General features: G+C 33.3%; 2 protein-coding genes and 1 non-coding gene across 4 annotated transcripts; 2 read left to right on the top strand and 1 right to left on the bottom strand.

The window, feature by feature from the left end:
* Positions 1 to 772: 772 nt before the first annotated feature.
* LOC124936250 lies at positions 773 to 5,576 on the top strand. Its single transcript, XM_047476734.1, has 3 exons — positions 773 to 1,016; positions 1,838 to 1,892; positions 2,983 to 5,576. Exon 3 carries the CDS (start codon positions 3,009 to 3,011, stop codon positions 5,166 to 5,168), a length of 2,160 nt encoding a protein of 719 aa, XP_047332690.1. The 5' UTR covers positions 773 to 1,016; positions 1,838 to 1,892; positions 2,983 to 3,008; the 3' UTR covers positions 5,169 to 5,576.
* Positions 5,577 to 7,636: 2,060 nt separating this feature from the next.
* LOC124936127 (ABC transporter C family member 12-like) lies at positions 7,637 to 24,766 on the bottom strand. Of its 2 annotated transcripts, none has more exons than XM_047476590.1 (28): positions 24,611 to 24,766; positions 23,725 to 24,205; positions 23,050 to 23,228; positions 22,863 to 22,902; positions 21,011 to 21,167; positions 20,392 to 20,506; positions 20,226 to 20,306; positions 20,089 to 20,113; positions 19,907 to 19,963; positions 19,178 to 19,243; positions 18,199 to 18,273; positions 17,250 to 17,357; positions 16,741 to 16,875; positions 16,489 to 16,595; positions 16,302 to 16,395; positions 15,336 to 15,503; positions 13,997 to 14,137; positions 13,088 to 13,288; positions 12,885 to 12,983; positions 12,610 to 12,762; positions 12,047 to 12,432; positions 11,745 to 11,925; positions 11,253 to 11,576; positions 9,954 to 10,710; positions 9,412 to 9,533; positions 8,537 to 8,782; positions 8,074 to 8,461; positions 7,637 to 7,923 (listed from the first exon to the last, which is right to left on the bottom strand). In XM_047476590.1, the coding sequence occupies exons 2-28, from the start codon at positions 24,058 to 24,060 to the stop codon at positions 7,811 to 7,813; spliced, it is 4,854 nt and encodes a 1,617-aa protein (XP_047332546.1). In that variant the 5' UTR covers positions 24,061 to 24,205; positions 24,611 to 24,766; the 3' UTR covers positions 7,637 to 7,810. The 2 variants fall into 2 exon arrangements, with proteins under 2 accessions (XP_047332546.1, XP_047332547.1); XM_047476591.1 differs by having other exon boundaries at positions 13,088 to 13,285.
* TRNAC-GCA lies at positions 13,537 to 13,608 on the top strand. The gene has a single exon. It is a non-coding gene; the product is annotated as a tRNA-Cys (tRNA).
* Positions 24,767 to 25,881: the final 1,115 nt, after the last annotated feature.

Genomic DNA, 25,881 nt, shown 5'->3' with positions numbered 1-25,881 from the left:
AGTGAAAAAGTACCTTATAAAATAGATACAATTATCCCTCAAACTTATTAACACAAGAATAATAACTCAATTATTTTTTTTAAAAGGGTACAAATTATTGTTTAGACTTGGATTTTTCAGTCTCCAAGGGCAATAGAAGGTATGCTTGTTCTTCTTATTTTCTAAATAAAAGTCGATAAATATTCACGTAATTCATCGCATTCCATTCTCATACCTTTTCAATGCACTTGTATTTGATGTATGTTCTAAAATCATACATTAAACACGATAAAAGATTGTAATCTATTTTTTTTCTCCTAATTTTACGTTACGGTTTGTTATACGATGTAACGCATACACGTTTGTTATATATGTAACGCATAAAACGCATATGTTTGTTATACGATGTAACGCATATTTGTTATACGATGTAACGCATATTTGTTATACGATGTAACGCATACGTTTTTCACCAACTTTTTTTTTCCAACATGTAAAAATATTTGTATTTAATTAGTTATGATTTCAAATAATAGGCAGAACAAAATATATATATCTCTATTATAAATTATAAAAGATTTACATCCATTAAGATTTATTAGATGTAATCAAGTTCATATCCTAGATAAATCTGCCAATATTTCAGGTAACAACTAACTATAAATAATAAAAAATAATTAGAAAAAAACTATAAATTAAATTTAATATATTAAAAATAAAATAAAATAGTTTTTTCTTCATGTAAATAATAATAATAAAATAAAACCTAAAATTCATTCTTCTCCACGAAGAAGAGAGAGAGAGAGAGGAGCTTGAGATTCGTCGAATCTCCAGACGGTTCTGACGACGGCGGCGGCGACGGCGACTATTGCAAGAGACGAAAGGAATCTACAATCCAGCCGTATCGGAATGGCGATCACTATTTCTGCGTTCTAGATAGCGGCGCGGCTGTTGTTTTTTTGCTTCGAAACAGCGATTTCGGGTGACTCTTCTAGTGACAACCTAGACAGTGGATCAATCTCCAATGAAATTTTGTAGTAAGATGAATTCTCTGGTTCTAATTTATCTATTTTGGATATAAATCTCGAGATTAATCTGCGAATGATTACTGAAGGCTATGATAGTTGATAGAAAGAGATATTGCAGGCGGTTGATTTCTTCATATGCACGAGATGTTTGACTCTGATATCAAACTTGTCCTGTTAACTTCAAAAAATAGATAGGATTGGTAGAGGAGAAGGTAGTTAATCCATTAACATTAAACAAGCTAATTTAACCACTGAAACTATTACATTATCCACTACTGGTTATTTACTGCATTCCTTCTGATTGTTTTGAGGAAATTTGTAGTTGCAGGCCATGCATTGTGAGATTGTTGAAGGCATTGACTCCACACTTTCTGTAAATGTTTTAGCACTATCATGACTGGCAAATCGATTTTCGATTTTCTTAATTGAAATGCCGACATTTCTCTTGAGAAAATGAACGTGTTGTTGTTATATTGATGATGTCTAAGCATGTTCAATGATTGTAATGTAGTGTAAATTGAGACTAATTAGCTGTTTTAGGTTAGGTATACATACTATTGGGATATTGTCTACATAGTTCTAGCCAATGAACATACATTTGTGAGACCACGTGGGCTGAATCATTCCTTAGTAAGACAATATGCAAATTTAACCTCAATGAATTGATATATCGAAGTATTATCCTAGAAGAATAAATAACTAAAGATGATCAAATGTGCATAAATTAAAAAAACTTTCTTATTGGCTTTTGTTATGACCTTATTTGAAAGTTAATATGCTAAATTTGCTTATTTTTGTTACAATAATCTGTATTTTTTTTTGTATGGCAGGTTTATTTGGTGTAAAAGAGTTTCCTTGAAAGTTTGTATGTCCTTGATCTTAAAGGTACTTCATAATTTATATCTCTTATCATCTCTTTCCATGTTATTGCTACAAATGTTGTCAAATTAGACTGATTTCTCATATTTTAAAGGATGATTTTGTTTTTTTGCGATGTGGTTTCTTGTGATTAGTTATACACCCATTATAACCAAATCCATTGAGCCTTACGTTTTTTCTTAAATGTTTTACCCTTTATGTGCATATTTGTTGATTGGGAAATCACCGACAGCTTAATTGCATGTCTATAATAAGGTTGTACGTAGTTCACTTGAAAACTTACATCTTAAAATAAGTTTTTAGTTATGGAATACTTTTAATTGAATGATATTTTGAGGTGTTTAATACTTGTTTGTTTTTTGTATGTGTAAGTTACATTCTTGGAGTTAGTAATTTTTTAGGATACGACAAATGCATAAAAGGTAACCTCAATAACTACTACATTCAAAAGGCAACTTAGTTGACCAAACATGGACTTATAAATCTATCTATATATATTTGCAAAAAGGAAAAACCTTGTATTAATAATGGAAAAGATTACAAAATTTGAATGTGACGTTGAGCAACAAAATTTTATTTTCCACCTTTTTCTTTTGAAAATACAAAATTAGCTATTCTTTTTCTTTTGATCCGTATACAAATCCAATTTTTAATTGATTAATTTTATGGAAAAAAATTTGCGTTCTTTAAAAAAATAAAAACAATGGAAGGTATAGTAATGCTATGAATGACCCAGTATTGAATACCTGTAATAATATCAGCAAAAGATGTTCTTCCGTGCTTTCAGGCATGCTGAGCTCCACATATTCTTGTACAATAGAAAAGTGAAGCTCGGATCTCATTTTCAAAAGCAAAAAATATACATCCTGAATTTCATCATAAAAGTATCAATCTAGCCTAATCAGCTACATTTCTAAGTACATGCATCATGGATAACATCTGATCTGATCTGATCCAATCCCATTCTTTACACAATGTCCAGTTAGTGAAGTTATTACAAATATAAAAGCTAATACTAGTTTTTTTTTGCTATAACTCCGGTGGAAACTACTATTCCATTGTCTAACATCTTTATTTGCTTACGTTTTGAATACAGACAATTAAACTGCAGAGAAGTGGATAATGGAATGCAATAGAGATGAGGCCACTAGGGCCAAAGAAATTGCCGAAAAGAAGTTTGAAGCTAAGGATTTAAAGGGTGCAAAAAAATTCGCTTTGAAAGCAAAATCATTATTCCCCGGGATTGAAGGTATTCATCAAATCTTGTCAACTCTAGACGTATATATTGCTGCCGAAACCAAAATAAACGGGGAATCAGATTGGTATGCAATACTTGGTGTTGATCCAGCGGCAGTTGAGGTAACTATTAGGAAGCACTATAGAAAGTTAGCTCTTTTGCTTCATCCTGATAAGAATAAGTGCATTGGGGCTGATGGTGCATTTAAGCTGATTTCAGAGTCCTGGAGGGTGCTTTCTGATAAAGCTAAACGTTCAGCATTTGATCAGAAGATGAAGTTTAAAAAAACAGCTCCACAAAAGGCTCCACCACCACCACCACCATCAAATGTGCCGAAACCAACACCTTCTCCTCAATCAAATGGATTCCCTAACTTCACTAAAAGCAAATGCCCTAATACGAATGTTCATAATAAGCCTTCTACTACTAATAGAAAAGGAAGCTCCTCAAATATTCCTACTCCTCCCCCGTCCCATAAGGAGAATACATCAAATGTGCCGAAACCAACACCTTCTCCTCAATCAAATGGATTCCCTAACTTCACTAAAAGCAAATGCCCTAATACGAAGGTTCATAATAAGCCTTCTACTAATAATAGCAAAGGAAGCTCCTCAAATATTCCTACTCCTACTCCTCCTACTGCTCCTACTGCTCCTACTGCTCCTACTGCTTCTACTGCTCCTCCTCCTCCTCCGTCTCATAAGGAGAATACATCGTTTTGGACTGCCTGCCCTAACTGCCTGGTGCAATACGAATATCTTAGAGTATATCTCCACCATAATCTTCTATGCCCTAACTGCCAACAACCTTTTTACGCAATGGAATCCGATACAGCCCCTTGTCCTTCTAAAGTGGCCAACCAGAAAAAACATTTTGAGCATCAGAATCCCAATAATTTGAGAAATCAAGTTCCATTTTCTGGAGCAGGCGGTGGTGGTTCTTCAGGATCTGCTCAGGCTGCATCAATGGTTCAGAAGGCTTATGAACAAGTGAAGAGAAAGAGGGAAGAGGCACTAGCAGAAGCTAAAAAGAAGAAGACTCATACTTCCAAGAAAACGGGTGGAGATTCGAAAAGAAGAAAAGTAAATGGGGATCATAAAGGAACAGAGGTTAAAAGAGGAATTCCAGAGTTATTCAAGGTTTATAAAGCTCCTACTACAAAAGGTAATCAAGATAATACTGACAACCACCGGACCATGTTATCCGAGAAAGCCAGGTTAACAATTCACAGTAAATTAAAGGACACAAACCCGAGCCATGCTAGTATTTCTGAATCAATCGAGAAAAAGGATATTATTGAAAAAGAGCCTCAAAGAGGAGAGATGACAACGGATGTTTCCTATCCACATTTTTACGTTTTTGACAACGATCGAACAGAGAGGTGTTTTGGGGAGAACGAGGTTTGGGCTGTATATGATTCCTACGATGGTATGCCTCGCCATTATGCCATGATTACTAACGTGATTTCAATAAATCCATTCAAAGTGAAGCTCAATTGGCTAAAATCTAAATTTTACAATGAACATGACGATGTCGGTCACCTTGTGGCTTCCGGTTTAAAAAAGGCTTGCGGTGTATATGGACTAGATAAGCTCGAAGATTATAGTTCCCTCAATTCTTTCTCGCACAAAGTAAAGTGGACAAAAAAGGGTGACGAAGGAGATATATATATATTTCCTGAAAAAGGCGATGTTTGGGCTCTTTATAAAAATTGGTCTCCTAACTGGGACAAGTTGACATCGGATGAGGATATTCACGCCTACGATGTTGTAGAGGTGCTCGAAGACTACGATGAAAATATCGGCGTTTCTGTACTTCCATTGGTGAAAATTGCTGGTTTTAAGACGTTGTTTCATTATCATGTGGATACTAAGGAAGCGATCGCAATAAGGAAAGAAGATATGTCGCGTTTCTCTCATAGGGTTCCTTGTCATTTGCTTAGAGGCCAAGAAGAAGAAACACCTCCTTATCTTAAGGGCTGTTTGGAGCTCGACCCTGCTTCTACACCACTACAACTTCAGGTAATTATAGCTAAAAGTGATTAAGGAAAGCAGTTATATTCAGGTTATTTATTATATGCTTTTTCTTTTTGCGGGTGTTTTAAAAGATTTTGCCCTCATGATGAAATTGCTGTTATTTCGCATAACCTACAACTTAGTCAAAGGCGGTAGGTACCTCTCTAACCGCTCTTTTTTGTGGGGACCTAGGTTGCGTGTTAAAAGACTTTTTGTTTTGGGATTTTTGTGTCGATATAGATAGGCTGCCTATATTGGTGAAGTTATAAGTTTGTCTATAACATTTTCAGTTTAGTGGGTCAAATGTATCTTTTTTGTTGAATTAATTATTAACCTATCTATTATCAATCTTAAGATATATGTACAATGTGATTATAGACTTCAAATTTTATCTTTATAAGCTGATTGCATCCCAATTATATAAGCATTATTGAAGTATCAATGCTTCATTAGAGATTCCACCTTAGATTAGATAATGACATATTGTTGAATCTCTTTCCATACATATATATTTGGATCCAAGAAATCGCTCATTTCTTTTAAAAACAGGTTTTTAAACCTTTGTACTCAAACATCCATTATTTGATGTTGACAAATATGTAAGATCATCATTAATCCTCCCTACTTTTTTATGTAACTTGATCTAGACTTCCATAGTATAGGGAAAACTGAATTGAATGTGGACGGAAGTTTCCTTTTTAACTCAGTAGGGTGGGCAAGAAAACCGACCATACATGTTGACCCGCATCCCCGATTCGATCCGAAAATATTAATGAAAATGTTGAACCGAAAAGAGTGCTATTATCATAAATCAGGAACATAGGGTGCAAACGAAACGAGCAGGCTCACAAACTTTTTTCTCTATATAGAGTTTGAAATTATTGAATTTGAACTGAACCCAATATTTTATTCCCCAACTTTTGTTTAATATTTATATATTTTTATTATTTACGCATTATCTATTATATTATTTATATATATATATATATTAATTAAATATATTTTTAAAAATTTCACTTTTTTTTGTAAACATAATATTTTGAATTTTTATTTGATTTCTACATCGTTTTTCATGCTCACTTCTCATGGATTAATTGGTGATAATTGAAGAGAATCTAACAACACTTATATATATATATTTTTTTTTCTACTCAATTTTTTACTTTATATTTGTTTGATTAAAAGATGAAAATATGAACTAAAATAATTGAGATTACAAATTTGAATTATTTTGAGCTATGGTTTGATATTGTTCGAATTAACCTCAAACTTTGAATCGAATTTGAATATCGTTTATATTTTTTTTTGTATTATTCGGTTCGTTTGCATCTCTACATGAACCAAAGCGATTCAAGTTTTGCGTTTAATCGCGGATATCCGATCTGAACTGTTACCCATTAAAACAATGTCGTTTTGGTAATAAATCTTAAATCATTAAAAATGTATTTAAAAACCATGTTAGATATTGCAAATATGCAATTGGTTTTGATAATAAATATTAAATCATTAAAAAAAATATTTGAAAACAATGTTAGATATTGTAAATATGCAATTGATTTTGATAATAAAGCTTAAATTATTAAAAAAATATTTAAAAACAATGTTAGATATTGCAAATATGAGATTGGTTAAGAATTGATTGAAGAAATAAAGCATTAAAAATCTTGATTCTAGGCTAGAAACTAAGGATGGCAATTTGAAACCGCCTCGCGAAAATCGAACCGAATTGTTCCCGTTTGGGATGGTTTTCCCCCGAAACCGAACGAGAATGGGGCGGGGATGGTATTTGTGTCCCCCGCCCCGATCTTCCCCGATCCGCCCCGATTTCACCCCGATTATGCCCCAAACACTATAAATATAGTTAAATCATCAATATATTTATTTATTCACTATATTTTATAAGAATAGTAAGTTTACTTCTTTATAATAATTTAAAATTTCAATATATTACAATATATATTATATTAAAAAATTCATTTATATAATTTTATTGGATAATTTTATTATTTAAAAAATATATATTTTATTAACGGTGCCCCGCGGGGATTCCCCGAAACCGAAAAAAACCGAACGGGGCGGGGATGGTATTAAAAAAATCCCCGAAATAAAAATGGTGCGGGAATGGTAAATGCATTCCCCGCCTCGAAGGGCCCGAACCGCCCCATTGCCATCCCTACTAGAAACCCCCACTGTTCAATTTTTTTCATATTAGCAATTTAAAAAGAATAATATATATATATATATATATATAATTTTTTTTAAAGACTCTGCTTAGCTTAGGTCTCCTTTATTAATTTTTTTTTAAGTCTCACCCATGACCTATAACAAATTTGTTCATAATATATATATATATATATATATATATATATATATATATATATATATATATATATATATATATATTTTAAATGGTATGAAAGTAATGAACCGCATGTTATTGTGATAACCCTAAGCTAATAATATATATTTTGCTTTAGAAAATAAAGAAAAAAATTCACCTCCTTTTAGAAAAACAAAAATTTGTTGTAATTATTTAGCAATGTTCTTTAGAGAATATAGCAACACTTTCACCGTTAAATTGACTTAACAAATAACACTCAGCAGTCTTATTACATGCCAGATTGTTAAATTATAATACAAGTTTGTTTACATTCAAAATAAACATCAGATTATCATCTCCCTATCAACATGTTCCAAATCTTGTGGTTTGTCCTCCAAAAGATTTTTCTGTAAGCTTCATCTATTATTAACCCATTTTGAGCCAATCTGCTTATTATATCAAATCCTGAAAATGAAATCCATAAGACATCAATCAATCTCAAAACTAACAAGAAAACCCATTTATAAACACTATTTAAAGCTGATTTTGGACGAGAAAACATTGATAAATTATCTGACCGAGAGGTTGATTTAGAAGAAATAATATTAGCCGTACCTCGAATTACTTTATACAGAGATGACCACCAACCATCTGTAGGCAGTTGGTGATCTTCCAAAGTTGTATTAATAACTTCATTATGATTGCCCTCAAGAACCTCCTGTATTGTTGTGACAGCATCCTTTGTCCTCTTGAAGATGTTGTTTTCATCGTTTACTAAAAAGGGCTGAAGGCTATTATGTGAAGAAGTCAGGTTTGAAATAAGGGCGAATTTCGCTGCAGCAGCCCATCTCGAAGAGGCTACAGAGTTTATGATGTCTTTACTACTTCTGAGGGCTAAAGTTCGCAAATATTCTGCATTTGCATCTCCAGTACTCTGGACCATCTTTGAGAAACCACTGCCTTCATTTGACAATAGATTTGCTGGAGTATCATACTCTAATACCTAAAAAGACATTTAATGAATTCCTCAGGCAAAGTAATAAAAAAAAGAATCAACAATGGAGAAAAGAATCATTACCTGTCCAGCTTCTAATACCAAAATCAAGTCACTATCCATGATGGTATTTAGGCGGTGAGCAATGATGAGCATTGTGCAAGACCTAAACTCTTCTCTAATGGTACTCTGTATAAGAGAGTCTGTTCCAACATCAACAGCAGCCGTGGCCTCGTCAAGAACAAGAATCTTTGATCTGCGTAACAATGCCCGGGCAAGACTAAGCAATTGCCTTTGCCCAACACTAAAATTCTCCCCTCCCTCTAAGACCTTTAACCACAGTCAAAGAAACATAATAAATCATTTCTTGCACAAAAATAAAAATCAAAGCAGATAAGTAGACAACATCATCATTTTCAGTCTATGAAGTTTTCAAATACAATGAACTTGATAAATATAAGATTGATCAAATGAACTAGCTTTGATTAGATAGTTTTCTTTGCCAGGGAAGTATTTGTAGATCAGGCTCTATACAACTTCTACAAGTTTTAGTGCTCCATTGATTCAGCTGTGATTGTGAATGAATAAGTATATCGAATAAGTTGAATCAAACAGGCTTAGCAATATTTTTTTCTCTCTATATCACCAGAACGATTTGCGAATAAGCTTAAACATACATACGTGATTAGTGAATAAGCTGAATCAAACTAACACTTATATGCATTTTAGATAATCTCCATTCTGAAAGAGTTTCTTACAATAAATTGAAGTCATGCAAAATGAAAATCTGAAAGTATTGCAAAATATAAACACCTTATACTAGACCTTTTAATGCATCATAAGTATATGCAAAGCACAATAGTTAGTATGATAGCTAGTCAGTAAATTTGATGTATAACCTTCCAATCAGGATGGAAGTATTATCAGAGGAAATTGAAGACTTTAAATTAATCTAGTACCTCAGTATCCAGACCAAAAACATTCCTTCTAACGACATCCTTTAGACGTGTTCTCTCCAATGCCTCCCAGATATCAGCATCATTGTGTTCACAGAAAGGATCCAGATTAAATCTAATAGTCCCTGGAGAAACAAAAACAAAGGTGTGATTGAAGAAATCCATTTAAGTACAAATTGATGTTCATTGGGCAAAACAGAACACACTTTTCAACAAATGTAATGCATGATTATTACACATCATTCTTAGTCCTTTCAGAAATATTGAGTTGCCATTAAACAATATGTCTTTTATCCCATCTGGGAAGTTAAAAGGCAAGATTTAGTTTCAGAGGGACCATTATCTTGGAAAAATTGGGAGCTATTAAGAAAAATTGATGTTGAGCAACTGAAGCATTACACTTTTGAACAAAGTTCATCTCATTTAAAGAAGCTGTGGAAATAGTCAAACTAGGTTTATTTTACTCTATAATTTATTTCTAGATATATTAGAATGATTAGTTGAGATATTTTAAGAATTCTACTATCTTATCATAAATCACACACCTGAGAAAAGAACTGGTGTTTGTGGTATAATACTCAGAACTGAACGCAAGTCTGTCAGCCCAATCTTTGATATATCACAACCATCGATAATGATTCTTCCTCTTTCAATTTCTACAATTCGGAATAAAGCATTAAGCATGCTAGACTTTCCAGCACCAGTTCTTCCAACAATGCCAACTTTTTTGCTTGGCTTGATATGGAAAGTGAGCCCATGTAAAACAGGTGGAAGACTAGGCCGATAACGAAGGACAATATCTTCAAATGTGATGCAACCTTGAGAAGGCCACCCGGGTGAAGGGCGGTTATTTTCAATGATGGTTGGAGCTTCTGATGGCAAATCTATATATGTGCCAACACGCTCAACAGCATTTAGACTATTCTCAGCCTGGCTTGCTTGTCTTAGAACATTACTCATGAGATTTGTGATGTCAAGTGTATAACTGAGAAGCAAACCCATTGAAGAAGAAAATGCTAATGGGTTGTCTGTACTTCCATTCTGCATTACAGCAAAGGTAGCTATTAACCATATCATAAGACCTCCCAAGCTTTCCAGCCTTATGTTAAGCCATCGGTTTGAACTTGAATTGACAAGGGTAAATCTAATATTATTATCCATAGATCTCCCATTACTTTTGGCCATTCGATCATACGCTTTATAGGCACCAATAGTTGACAAACCATTCAGTGCTTCTCCAAATTGAGCATAAACAGGAGATCTGCTGATGGAATCCAAACGTTTTATTTCTCTACTTGTGTCCTGCAGAACAATTTCGCTTGTAATCTCGGAAGTAGGTGTTAATTTTTTTATAGGAAACAAAAAGATAAAGAGATAAGAGGAGTCGCAAAAGACAACACTATAGGAGCATGGGATGCGTGAAATAAACATGCAACATGACAAAACATTTTAACTCCATGGAATCCCATTCATATCATAAGTATCTTGTTAAGTTACCTTTTGTTTTCTGAGGATCTGAAAGCATAATTGGCACAACGAGGAGGTACTCGTTTTACTTTTTTCCTAATTGTTTAGTCTTTTATAAAAAGTGAACAAAAGAGAGTATCAAACAAAGTACATTCTTACAAATTTATGTCCTAGAAACTTTATTGGCTTTATGTGACTTACAGATTTCCCCCTTAATCCAGCAGAACATGCCAAAATATAAAAAATATTCATATATTTTTTTACAAGCTTAACAATTTTACAAAAGTAAAGGTAGCTGATTCAACCCCAACTTCTCATTTCAACACACAACTTTACAGTGTAAAACAGAAAACAAGATTTTTCAAAGGAAGACTAACCTGGTAATATAAATATGCTGCATGGAAAAGAATCAGAAGTGGCATGATAGCCCAAAGTGAAATGGTGCTGACAACACCAATTAGCACAAAAGTTGATAGGAGCTGCCACACTTCACCCACAAACATATAAATCAACATGGCAACTTCACGGTCTATATCACATGTGTCCTTTGCAAATCGATTAATTACTCGTCCAATAGGATTTGTATGGAAAAATACCATGGGAGCCCTTAAGATGGAGTGCAACAAGGAGTCATGCAGTCTTCTAGCTGCATGAAAACTTGATATTACCAACCAAAGTGAGTTTGCCAGTATCACAAGTACCTGGTTGCAGCACAAGGAGTTAATAACATGAAAACACTGAAGTACCATTCCAACTTGTTAGAAATGTTCAATTAGGTTAGATGATAAATATAGTATGTTTCTCTGAACAGGACTACAGAGGTCATTCAAAGTTCATATATTAAGAAAGAAACTTGATAGGAATAATACCTGTCCAATGGATAGAACAGCATAAATGAGGATGTAGAAACCTGGCCCCTTACTGCTTGATGAGCCTTGCTTTGTCCAAACACTTAACCATATGCTACTTAGAATCCGGAGAATTTCTATCACTATGTATAAGATAAAGAGTATCATGACAATCCATGAACCTCCTAATGCATCTTTAAACCTGAAATTAGAGAATTTCAGGCATATTAATAATTTTTTCATGAATACACAATGTTTGAGGCTCTCACAAACTGATTGTAAGATGATTGTGGAAAAATAATATTACTGGAAATGTATATTACCTTGTCAAAACTTTAAAGCTCACAACACCAGTCTCTCTTTCTTCCTGCTTAATCAGAACAGATTTACCTTCTTTCCTTTTATTCGTAGATGTCATGCTTTGTGGAAAACCATTCTCTATTTCATTAACAATGGATGTAACAGGCTTATGTTCCAGACTTATATAATCCTCCGCACTATTTACATGTTCTTCCATTTTGCCCGCATTTGCCATAAGCTTTTTAAACAGTGTGCCAGTTCGAGATAACTCCTCATAAGTTCCCTCTTCTTTGATCATTCCATCAGATACCAAAATTATTTTATCTACTCGAGGAAGAAAATGTAGCTGGTTTGTGACAAGCACCCTGGTTTTTCCTCGCAATCCTTCACTAATGCATTTGTTGAAAACCTGGAGGAAAGTTCGAAATTAAATCAAGATAAAAGAAAAGAAAAAACAAAAAATGAAAATATTGACAATTTAAAGTAAATAGAACAGTTTAGGATCAATATACATTATATAGTGCCTTAAAATTGCCTTTTCAGTCAGTTACAGAACTGGTAATTATTTAGTCATCAAACATTTCACCTGCTGACCAACATGAGAATCAAGAGCACTTAAGGGATCATCGAATACATAAACATCTGCATTTGAATACACAGCCCTAGCCATAGAAACTCTTTGCTTTTGACCCCCACTAATGTTGACCCCTCTTTCACCAATCTCAGTCAGATCATGACCCTGTGAGGATGTTAATTTTGGTAAAACAACAGATGCAGCAATCAAAACAACTTTTATAATCAAATAAACATTCTCTTATTCCCCAATAGAACCAAATAAATTAAATTTTCGCAACACTTAACTGGTAGCAGATCAAGATCATGCTGCAGTGCTGTTACATCTATTGCCTTCCAGTATCTTGAAGTATCAAAATCTGATCCAAATAATATGTTCTCACGTACCTGTACAGGTAAGATACATTTTGTTGGAAAGACATGCATGTTAGCACAAGAAATCGTAACTTAACTTAGAAACCTTGAAAAATATAAGAAGTGACTAGACTCACAGTAGCATTGAAAATCCAGGATATCTGAGGAACATAGGCAATAGTTCCCCTGATGACCACACTTGCATCTGTTACAGCAGGAATCTCCCCGAGCATTGCAGATATAACCGATGTTTTTCCTTCACCAGTACCACCAACAATTGCAACGAGACTCCCAACTGGTATGTCCAAATTGATATTTGATAATGTGGGATTCACCTTCTAAAGATAAAGAATTAAACAGAAAAAGACCAAGTGTTATGTAATGTAGACATACAATAGTATAGCACTCCAAGAACTTAACAAGCATAAAGACATAGAACACATTATCATTTTCCATGTACGAGCAAACACTATTCTGTCAAGTCATACACACTTAAGAATCTTTAAACATAGGATTACCTGTATAAAATAGATTCATATTCTGTTTATTTCCTTATGATAATAATGATGCGTAAAACTTAGCACATGGGTCCATAGCTCAGTGGTAGAGCATTTGACTGCAGATCAAGAGGTCACCGGTTCGAACCCGGTTGGGCCCTTTTTATTTAATTTTAACAATAATTTATTTTTTTAAGAAAAAAGATATTGCATACTTAAGTAAGATGATTTTGTTAGTATGTAAAATGTGACTACACCATTATTTATCTGGAAAAGGATCTGAAATTTTTAACTATAATCTAGTAGTTAGTTTTTGGAAGACTAGCATTACAACAGAAACCAAGATGAAGACTTCATAGTGGAACAACTATTCAGATATTCAGAAAACAATATTAATAATAATGTATGTAATGTTTTCCCAGTAGCATATAGATCACTAAGATTACTCTTACACTAGATCCACTCAAGTAACTATTTCTTTGTGGATGTTGAAACAAACTTCAATAAAACTAGAACACGTAGAAGAATTTAGGGATGTGGAAAATGAACCTTAGAATCCCATGAGAAGTATCCATTCTTGATTGAGATGGCATGAAATTCAGGATCAAGAGGTAGATTAGGCAAGAGAGCTTTTTCTTCAGAAAAAAGTAGTTCCTCCAAACGTTGCAAAGATACGTATGAATTAACAATCTGCCAGCAATTACAATATAAGAGGCAGTAGTGAACAAGATAACCTTCTCTTTTGCATTCAGTTTGAAGAACTTATAACATCATGATAGCACAATAAACTTAAATTGAATTTAAGAAGTATAAGCCGAAAAAGGTTAATGCCTCAGTATAGTACACAAGTGAACATTCATATAAATAAATTAACCAACACAATCCTTTTTAGGGTAACTGTTCAAATTATCTTTAAATTTCCCATTGAAGCTTGAAAATAAAATCTCCATGGATATCTGATGCATATAGATAACCTATTATATTGATAATGGAAAAAATAGATTACAATCTCTTTGTTCTGTGAATAAACAACTTGAATCATAAACTACATGATTAAGAAAGAAAAAAAGGAAGAAAGAAACAACCAAAAGCCCTTTTTTTGATGAAAAGCCCAGATATATTTACAAGTGAGTTGAAAAAGAATTTCTAGTAGGCTATTCCAGAAGACATCTAATCCTCTAAACTTCCTCAGAATAAAAGAAAATAAGTGACATAAAGAGTAAATAATGTTTCTTTTTATGAGGAAGTAAACAGCATATAAGGTAAGAACATCTTCAAGTTATTTTCATCTATTAACTAACAAAAGACATTAAAAAGCAAATAAATAATGTTCAATAAATTAATAATCATTTTGTTCTATAAATGTTAAAAGCTTTGGTTTAAACTGTTTATTTATATTGAATCAATATTTAGTAAAGATTAGCCTTCAATTAAATCATCATTAGCAACCATCTTCAAATGTACTTCTAATTGAAAATTTACAAAAAGAACCTATAAGAATCCAGCAATTTGGTTACTTAAAAAGGAAAGTACTGTGATAAGTTTTGTTTAATCTGGTTAAAAAGTTTTGTTTCATTGCATGATAAGTGCAGATATTTGTCAATTCAAAAGACGGCACCCCTGATAACTGCGCCTCTAGAACTATCACATATCTACTCTTAAGAATGGTCTTGAATTTAGTACTTCATTACTAATGTTTCCTTCTTATGTACTACTACCTACTTGTCAATAAAATTCAACGGATTGGAGTAATAAGCTACCAGTTCAAATAGATGGCTAAGAAGCTAAACACATAGGACATATACAATCACAGATTTCTGTCTTAGCTGAAGAATATAAAATGTTTACATAAGTGAGGAAATATCAATAAATTCTTAAAAAAACAGACCTTTGTTATGAAATTGGGAAGCATGCCTAGAGGAGACCCAAGAAGTTGAAATAAAGAAAGCGATGTGAAAGCCTTTGAAGGTGTTAAATCTCCACCAAGCACCATGAACGTTCCAAATGATACCACAGTAACAAAAACTGGAATGATACTAAATAAAATGAAGTTGAACTGTAAAACACAAAGAAAATTAGTAAGTCTTAGAATGAAAACGAGACTAAACTACCACTAACAAAATAATCAACTAATTGAACCCTTAAAGTCTGATGGGAGAAACTAATACATTCATTAATAATTTTATAATTCTCATTAGTTACCAAGTTTCAATGTAAAAAAGAAAAACATACATCCTTTAGACTCAAGAAAGATGATTTCCATCGTAAAGCGTAAGGGGAGAACTTGTAAGTATAAAGAATGCAAGAAAAACATCACTTCAGATCATCATATCATGGATATCTCTCATTCAGAAAAAGAAAATTGCATTTTAGTACCAATGTGTCTCCTTCCATTGAAAAAGAGAGACTCCAAAAATATTTGAATAGGCTGGAAGAATGGAAGCAGGTCAATCAGATGCATCACTATCATAAGCACAGGGATCAGGATGGGATTGCTTTTGACTTGATAGGAATCTAATTATTGTATTTGGCTTTTTGTTTTCCTGTCTCTTATTCCCCCATTCTTGTAAAATTGACCGCTCCATCATATTAGTTTTTAATACAAGTTGACCCTTTTTAAAAATAAAAATAATAAGCACAGGGCTTAGGTTGCACCAGTAGTAAGCAGTTTTTGACAAATAAACATATAGTTCATTCTAATAGGTATCCTATGGTTCTGATTTCACAAGACTATCTACCCCACCCCCCAAAAAACTTAAATATCTTATCAACAGTCACCTTGTAGCTAGTGAATCTTGAGTCCAATCCAGAGGATTACACTAGAAGCTAACGGAAAAGGAAAATGCTACTTTACCGTTCTAAGAAACTGTGCTTTCTGGAACCATGATAATTCATCGACTCGCAGGCATATAATTTTTGACTGGAAACTATTCTCCCAAGCATAACACCTGAAAAATTAGACAGGACATGTTAAAAATTCACTGTTCTCAGCAGAATTATATAAGCTTAAAAGGTAAAACCCAAATCAGATATACGCATACTTGACAGTGTCCATTGCAGCCAAAATTTCATTCATCAAGTTGACTCTCTTGTCAGTTCGTTGCAGTCCTTCTTTTGTCAATTTTTGTATTTTGTTTATGAAAAATGCCTGTTGAGAAAAGCCATATTTCAAGTGAAAGAGCACAAAATGCAACTAGATGAGTATTTTAGTAGATAAAGCATGGGAGCAATTACTCAAAGCAAAAACTCTAGATATTAAGTGGAAGTGAAAGTGGAAGGTGAAAGTTCATTACCTGTAATGGGAACACCAGAACCAGAATTAGACAGCCAAACAGTGAAGCAGCACCTAGCTGCTGATATAGAAGAATCAAAGCAATGGTGATACGAAATGGAAATGACCACATATTATGAAGTTGTTGACATACTTGCTGCAGAAAGTAGACACAACTTTAGTTAAATTCAAACATCTGAAGAGGGAGAGTACTTTCATAGGTCTCATTATATAGGATTTTCTGCCCAATTAAACACAGGAAGCACCATCTTACATTAGTTTCTATTCCCATATTTTTGTTTTCATCCTTCACTACATGATTGATTTTCCAGCTCTAATTTGTTTCACAAGTTTCCTTATAAATTATTAGACCTAGGTAAGTTTTTAGTTATTTGGTGATTTAGTTTATCTATTCCCTTTTTGTACTTCAGACACTACATTTTGAAATCATAACGACTATAAGGTTTGAGAGACGGGAAGGTGTAAATTTGTTTAATTTAACATAAGCAAAGAATCTAGGGAATAGAATACCTGAAGAGCATTAGCATCTGTGGTCATCAGATTCATTGTTTTCCCCGTTGAGAATTTCTTGCGGCTTTCATGGGTTAGTCTCAATGTTTTGCGGAAAATAGCAGCCACCTAGAGGCCAAAAGCGTAATGTTTAAGATAATCCAATACAGTTGCTAGCAAAATAAGGAGTTTAAACATGAATTAGAAAGCAAATTTATTTTAATCCCTTTCGGTTGTAACAATTCAGAAGCATAAACATGAATGCATATCTTGCATAAGCTAAGATGTGTTGTGCAAAAGCAAATAAACTAGAGAATAGCATACCTGAAGATGAATTTTTGTTTGATTAATGGTTCAGAAGAACAATTGTTGTTTGTTTGAATGTTTGGAGATGAGTCGTGTTTCCAATTTCTTTGCTTTGTCTTGTAATTACTCTGAGGTTTAATTTTTTTTAATAAAATGGTTTGCCATTTTCCCAACAAAAAAATGTCAGCTATTGAAACTGAAAATTATTTATAGTTCAGAAAAGAAGTTCTAAACAACTTATGCAACTGTAAACCATTTACATAAAGGTTACAAATAGTCACCAAAGATTTGAGGAAGAGAGAAAAAGTTATGTCTGACAAAACAATGGTATATAGCCATTCTCCTTGGCACTTCTAGGCTTTCTGATCATTTTCCTACACGACCTGATTCTTGTGTAAATCTGAATCTTTACGTTCTCCAGTTTGGAGAAAGCTTTGTATGGTGAATGAGAGTCAAATTTGAGACAAATCTAATTTCCACCCTGGTCCTCATCATGTTAGAAGAATTCCGATGCCATAAAACGAAAGAAGACAACCAGAACACGTACATAAATTATAATCTATATCCTTTTGAATGCTGTTAGAAGTACTACAATGGCCCAAATGGAAGCAGAAATGAGCAAGACACATAAAAAGAAGCCAAAGAAATCATTGATGAATATTACCAGTGTGGATCTTAACCTGAAGCCAACACGCGAGACATTCTGAGTATATTGACCTTCACACAGCACTCCAAATAACTGAATCAATTAGAGTCATTAGATCAACTTAAGTATAGGAGAATGACATGCCACTTCTAACAAATTAAAGAAGATGATCAACAACAAATTTAACTGTACAGTGTTCCCAGTAAACATGAATAATAAATGCTTTTTTGAAGGATAAAAAGGAGATACTCATGCCAAAGATGAAGTAGAAAGTATTTTCTGCCAAGCACCAGACAGAAAGACTCTTATGCCACCTCCATTTGTCCAGTGGTAGTCCTATCCGTTCTGGTTGTCAGTTATTAATAAGTAGTTCCCATTCTAGCTCATGAGGTCATTGGTTTTAAACCTGTCAACTCCATGCTCTGTTATTCTGCTACATCATTTTATGCGCTATGTACACATGCATGGACACTCAGGGGTTGAAAATCGGTAATGTAAGTCCGATAACATTTTTTTGGCCCATCTCCAAACAACTTAATTTTCAGGTAAATTTTAAACTTAACATGATAAGAAGTTTTGGACAAACCATAGTCATTTCTCTTTGGTGATGGGAAAGGAGAAATGATTGGAAGCTTCATATATAGTAATGGCTTTGAGAGCTATCTCCATATGTACAATGGTAAATATATATATCTATATAATCCTCTAAGGTAATATTTTCAGAAAGAAAAACATTTATATCAATCGTTGCTGCAATTTATTTTATTCTGATTTTGTATGTTATGATATACAATACGCAAACACAAAAATACACCTCTATTTAGACCTAATAAATGCTTCTTTTATACACATGATAGAGTTACGAGGTGCAATACTTTATGAGCAAGTTACATATTCCGGAGGCTACAAAAAGAAATGACATTGATGTAACTGTAAGTAAATAACATTATATTGTTGAGAACCAAAACAGATAAATACGATAAGATGGAAATCATACCACACTAATAAATATTAAGAAGGCATAAGCGGAACCAACCAATGTTGGATCACCTTTCTCCATTGACTGTAAACAGTAAGAAGTTAGTCTTAGAATGATCAGGGAGCCTAGTATAAAGAGCTTAAAATACCACACAAAAAGTAAAAAAATGCATGAGAACATCATAGGTTAGAAACTTAGAATGATTAGGATCTCAATAAAAAGATTTGGTATTGCTGATTGTAGAATTGTTCCAAGATTCTTCTAGGAAAACAAATTAAGAAAATTGATATATTGGATTTATTAGCATATTTTCCTTAAATATTGGATTGTATAATAGGGGATACTAGTTTTAATTCATTCAGAAGTAATACAACTACTCTCTTCACAAAAAAAAAAATTAATCTCACACTGACTACTATTAAAATTGATATAGATAGAAAACCAAACAATCCATCCAACACTTTTAATTGTTATTTTGTACCTAAAATGTCAAGATAATGACCTAAACATAGATTTATATTAATATATCTATAGGAGACCAGTGATTTAAACTTTGAAAGTCGGGTGGACACAGATCTAGAGATAAACAATCGTATCATTATGGTTTTATGTAAAACACATGCATTCCAGCAAATAAGGTTGCACCAATGTCAATAACATTCTAAATTCAAATGGGAGAGATCCTTGAAGATTTGTACTTAATAACATAAGGAAGAATCGTGGATTGCAAAGGAGAACGGTGCTAACCAGTAAAAGACGGTTCAATAAAACTGGACCCATCAATTGAGCTAGGTCACCGCCAATCTGCACGACATTTGAGAAAGATTAATTAGGCATAATTAGGGATTGAAATGACCTGGGAATTGATTTGTCTCATCCAGATTTCTATTTCCTTAATGCCTTTTATAAACACAGAAAGTTGGTCTTACTTTGAAGAGGCCTCCAAGCCAAAACCTGCAGAAAAGTTGGGAACATGCAAGATATCACATGTTGCGAAAATAGAAAGATCTTTAACATTGCAGAGAAGCAATGATATAACTCTGGAAGAAGAGAAGTCAATTAATACCTTCCACCAAGACTACAGTTTAAAGCTAGCAAAAGCCTAGGTTTGGGTTTCTTTAATTCTTCACTCCAGCAATGATGGAACCTAAAACGTCCCCAAGGAAGATCAAAAAAGTATGGCCAACCTAGTGCTCACACATACAATGAGAACATTTATATAGATAACAAACCTTGTAAACAATGTTTCAGTTTGATCCCATGCATCTAGCTTCCAAACATCATTCTCTTTGAGAGGCCTTTTATACCCTTGTTTCATGAGAGGTGTCATCCAACTAAAAAAGATTCCTATAAAAAAAATCCCAATTTTCTATTGTTAATCTTAGTAGCCAGAGATTTGTGATCACCTCACTTGTGATCATAAAGTAACGTCATTCTTTAAATCATTTGATATTTAAGGATTTAAGAAAGGGATGCCCTATAAAGCATGACCTATGTGCATTAGAAGCTATAATTTTCTTCCTTGAAGTATTGTCCTATTGCTCTTAAGACGTGCTTAATTAATAAGAATGAGAACCAAAGAAGGGTAGAAACATCATAAAAAGAGACAACAACATTGTGCCAGATTTAACCCATCTGACGGTGCTGCATAAGACATCAGCATATAAGAAGTAAATGAATCATACACATTGCACAACAATCATTGAATTTCATTAATCAATGCAAACTACCCCAAGACCTTCATGCTGCTTATAGATGCTTTATTCAAGAAATCAGCAAAAGCATTTCATAATTAGAAAAAATGGTATAAAAAAAACTTTAGTAATGCTCAGTTGTGTTGTGTTTGCTTACTCGAAAATATGTTGGCATGCCTTTCTGGACAAATATGGTCTTCCCCGTGTAATATTTCATATTTGGCATCATCAGGGTACTCGGTCGATAATGGGACATATTCAGGATAAGGGTTCAAATGAGGAACATAGGAAAGAAGAAATGCACCAAAAAAAACCTACATGGTAACAATAGGTATCAATACAGCTTGTAATTTGTTTTGATCGTTATCACAACAACTTATATAAAATGACCTTTCTTCGAATAAAAGGTATCAATACAAGTCCATTTTTCTCTCAAAATGTTGAGAACAAAAATGAAAATATGTTTGGAAAGCAAAAAGAGACCCGTGGTAGATGAAGCTTATGGACTTGTATCAATCCAAAAAAGGGGGATTTGTACAGGATGAAAAAATGATCAATCTATTTGAAATTCAAGATAATAATATATAACGTTGCTATACTTCCCTTTTACTTAGCTTATTATCAAATTTAGATGGTTTTGCAAGCAGTTTACATTTATGTGTCTATAATTCTCTTTGTTTTAAGAGTAGATTTATTATTGCATTGTTGTGTTCAATTCTCCTTTCGCTTGTGAAGTTCCATAGATGATGAATTCAAAAGGTTTTTAGCTAAAAGTTTGTGCATTTTCTAGTGGTTAGTAACCAGAAAATTTGGGCTATTTTCCATTTAATGCCTTTGTTTATGTTAGCGTTCTTTCCTTGTCTGTGGATGTTGACACTAACTAGCGTTTTTGTTGATGTTTCAAAAAATCCAAATTATAAATTGGATTTGAGAGGAGTTATGAGATTGAAAGAATTCTATCATATATTATAATAATATTTTTAAAGCTTGTATAAAAAAGTCAGTTCATAATTTGACATAGGTACTTCAATATATAAATTGATACCTCAAGACATTAATAGTAGATTTCACAACATGATTACCTAATTAGTTAGGTTTTAAGTTGATTTATCTCGAAGGTTAAGTTTATTGAAGTTTATCATTATCTTTGCATGCCTGTGAAACATATCTCATTCTCTAAAACCAAATATGCATAAAATCAATCTTTTCCTTAATGGCTTGATTTGAACCCATGTCATTCTGTACCAAGATAAAATCTTCAATCACTAAAACGATCTGAGGGTCATAAATAAAATATATATTTGTAACCTGAACCAAAACAAAATATAACATATGAAAGAGCAGAACGGAAATAGCTGAATTCCACACAGAAGACGTCTCAAAAATTTGAAGCAGATATGTAAATAAAAATAGAGAAAAATAGTAAATGTACACAATTATGTTCGTCACGTTTATTGCATTTTATAATCATGACCTTGGTATCAGACTTGACATTTTTTTCTCTTAAAAAAAAGAATATAGCCTTCTCATCAAGATTAAAACTATATACTCCCCAAAGAGAGAACTGAACTTAACATGCAATTATTTCTACCTAATCAATGCAATGTCTAGACAAGTTATGGATACGAGCGTCTCAAAGGATTTATGTTACACGCGTTCGCCTCAATCCGAAAACGAGGGGCTTGTACGGGATGATAATTTTTTGATTTTATTGGCATTTAATATTCTTATGTTGTTTTCTTATTTATTGTTTTGTTTTTTACTTCCCTTTTGTAACGTTTGAATGCATCTTGCGTTCTTTTTAATAAAAGTTGACCTTTTTAAAAAAAATGCAATGTCTAGACAACTTGTATGCAGTTCACTAGAAGAGTTGAAAATTTAACAGCCGGCAATATTGAGCAATGTATTCTACAACTTAATCTGATTGAGAACCTTCTTAACCACTGTCTTTAATAGCCATACAAAATTAATGAACTATAAAATCATTAAAAGATAGTAAATGTACAAACCTGGACACATAGTTTGGCAACATACAAGTAGAAGTTGGATCTGTACAAATAAAAAAGACAGTGAGTATTTATTGCCATCAAACACCTAGTTAGTTATCTGTGCACGAAACGAAATACATCAAGTTAAATCAGAACACAAAAATGCTAAGTACGTCATTAGTTGTCTCAATTATAAATAAAAACTAACCTCGGAAAGAAATCTGTCACTTGAAGAATGAGGCTTAACATGACAGCATCACCAACCAAAACATAAACAACTCCAAATCGGACATACCAGCGAAATTCCTTAACGTATACTTTAGTCTCTGTAGCAAGCATAACTAACATGACACACCAGGCTATAGTTTCAGTGATCAAAGAAACTACCTGAAAGCAAAAATTAAGTGATTATACAAATAGAATTGTATACAAGCCACCCTTAAGACGTGGACTCTTGTTATCCTGGCTGGTGTTTGGAATTATGATATTCACCATTTTGTGATAAACAACAGGAAACTATTACTTTGCACATACTATGATTTATTTTGTGCATGAATTAGGACTTAAAATTGACTTAAGGAACTCTTGGCATTGTAGTTATTATAGCACATTTTGGTTTTGTAATTAGAATCCACTACCCATAGATTGTCTAAGTTGCAAATATAAATGTAGATTCTTCTCACATGTCATTCCCAACGTTCGGAGTGTACAAAAATAATATTATTGCACAAGAGATGCACAATCTAAATGACTATATTTAGAAGCAGAATTCTTATTTTAATTTGACAAAACCTATCACAGTATGCCAAAACATCTAAGATACAGACTCAATTCTGATAGTTGATTATCATACTCTGAATATGAAAAGTTAATGAACACATACCTCAAAAGGTGCAAAATCAGTTTGTTCCTCCAAATTAAACATTGAAATTCTCATGAGCAATTTGAACAATGGCTCAACAGTACAGTAGCCTGCCAATAGACCTAACACATAGTTGCAGATCTTTGATCTTAGGCAATACCTCTGCACTTTAATGCTCGTCATAGTCAGCCAAATACGATACGAACATAAGCCCAGAAAAACTAAATGAGTGACAGTGATTGCAAGGGAGTCGATCCCGCACGGTGCATATGCACCAAAAGTGCTATTTGTCTCATGTGCCCAAATACCACCATATTCCACTGGGCGACAAAACCAAACAAAAGGATGAAAGCCCATTTCTAGTTTTATACAATAATACTCCTCAACAGAAGCACATAACTTGATATTGCTTCATCTTGATTGTTTAGTAATTTCCAGATTTTTGCAGCAACCACTTAAGCTTCAGTGACAGAAATGACTTGTCTGGGTGTTGTCTATATTCCTGTTGAGGAAGGAAAAGTCATTCTCATCATTAACAATACTAGATTGAAATACCAGATCGGAACATAAATTAACATCAGTACATCACACAGAGCATATGCCACTTTCTACCTATATAGGATGAGCATTAGTAAAATGAACAACCCAATTGCTCCAACAACTGTCTTTTTAACATCGCATGCATGAAAGAAGAAAATGTTCAAATTGATATTTTGCATTTGAGCTCTTTCTAGTTGTTTAACTTAGTTTGAATCAGAAGTATCGTTGATTCTCTAACTACAATACTTCTAAAATAGACCTTCATTCAAATTAAGTTCTTTTGACTACAAAGCTGATTTCATTCCTTTAACAATAGGTAGAAATACGATACGAGACTAATGAATAATGAAACAGTGGAATCGATCACCTCTGCAACTGAGTTCAGTACACCTGCTGCTGCTGCTTCCGTGTTCAATAGGAAGGGAAATAGACTGGAGTCGGATAGAGAGAGATTCATAGTTGGTGAAGAAGTTGTATATTTTATTCAACTGAGGAAGAACGTCAATGGAGACCGACTTTTGGCGGGATCGTCGTCTCCGATTATAAAAATGAAAGATACCAACTTTTATTTTGGATTCATTCAAACACAACCTATTGTCTAGGGAAATTTGATGAAATGGCCCTACTAAGTAGGCCTAAATACAAAAATGACCCGATCGATAATATTTGCAAAAAATGATCATTTTGTTAAGAGAAAAGTCTGTAATACCCCTCGTACGTCTAATTTACCGCTCAATTACGAGAAATGTCATTAACCCATTTAAATCTAAAACGCGTGAGTTCATAAACGCGTTTTAGATGAAACGCGTGAGTGACATTTCCCGTAAATGGAAAGTCGAGAAATGTCACTCACGCGTTTCATCTAAAACGCGTTTATGAACTCACATGTTTTAGTGCGTGAATGACATTTCTCGTCTTTCATCGTATATATACCTTTTTTTTGCCATAATTTAAAAAAAAAAAAACACATTCACGAATATTGATCGACTCTCTCACTTTTCACTCCGACTCTACTTTCAAACCCTACTCCCCTGAAGACCACGACCACGAGCAACTTGTTAGAACAACTGACCTTATAATAAAGACCTTATAATACTTGTTAGAACAACTGACCTTCATTCAAAATTCGTGTTCTGCTCTGATAAGGAAGATGCATTGAAATTAGGGGAGTAAAGTTTGAGAGTAGAGTCGATTGATATTCGTGAATGAGTTTTTTTTTTTTAAATTAGGGCAAACAAAAGTATATTTACGATGAAAGACGATAAATGTCATTCACACTTTTTCTTCTAAAACGCGTGAGTTCATAAACGCGCTTTAGATTAAACGCGTGAGTGACATTTCTCGACTTTCTATTTACAGGAAATGTTACGCGTTTCATCTAAAACGCGTTTATAAACTCATGCGTTTTAGATAAAAATGCGTGAATGACATTTCTCGTAATTGAGCGGTAATTAGGCGCGCGAGGGGTATTACAGACTTTTCGCAGGACAAAGGGACCATTTTTACCAACATTATCAAGCGGGGTCCATTTTTGTATTTAGGCCCTTTAGTAGGGCCATTTCATCAAATTTTCCATTTTTTATTGTTTTTATTTTTTTAATTTTTAAAAGAGTAGAATATTTATCCATTAGCTATTTC

Source organism: Impatiens glandulifera, chromosome 4, assembly GCF_907164915.1.
Source record: "Impatiens glandulifera chromosome 4, dImpGla2.1, whole genome shotgun sequence".
NCBI classification, from domain to species: domain Eukaryota; kingdom Viridiplantae; phylum Streptophyta; class Magnoliopsida; order Ericales; family Balsaminaceae; genus Impatiens; species Impatiens glandulifera.
The sequence above is the reverse complement of the archived record's forward strand: the minus strand, read 5'-3'. Positions and strand labels throughout refer to the sequence as shown.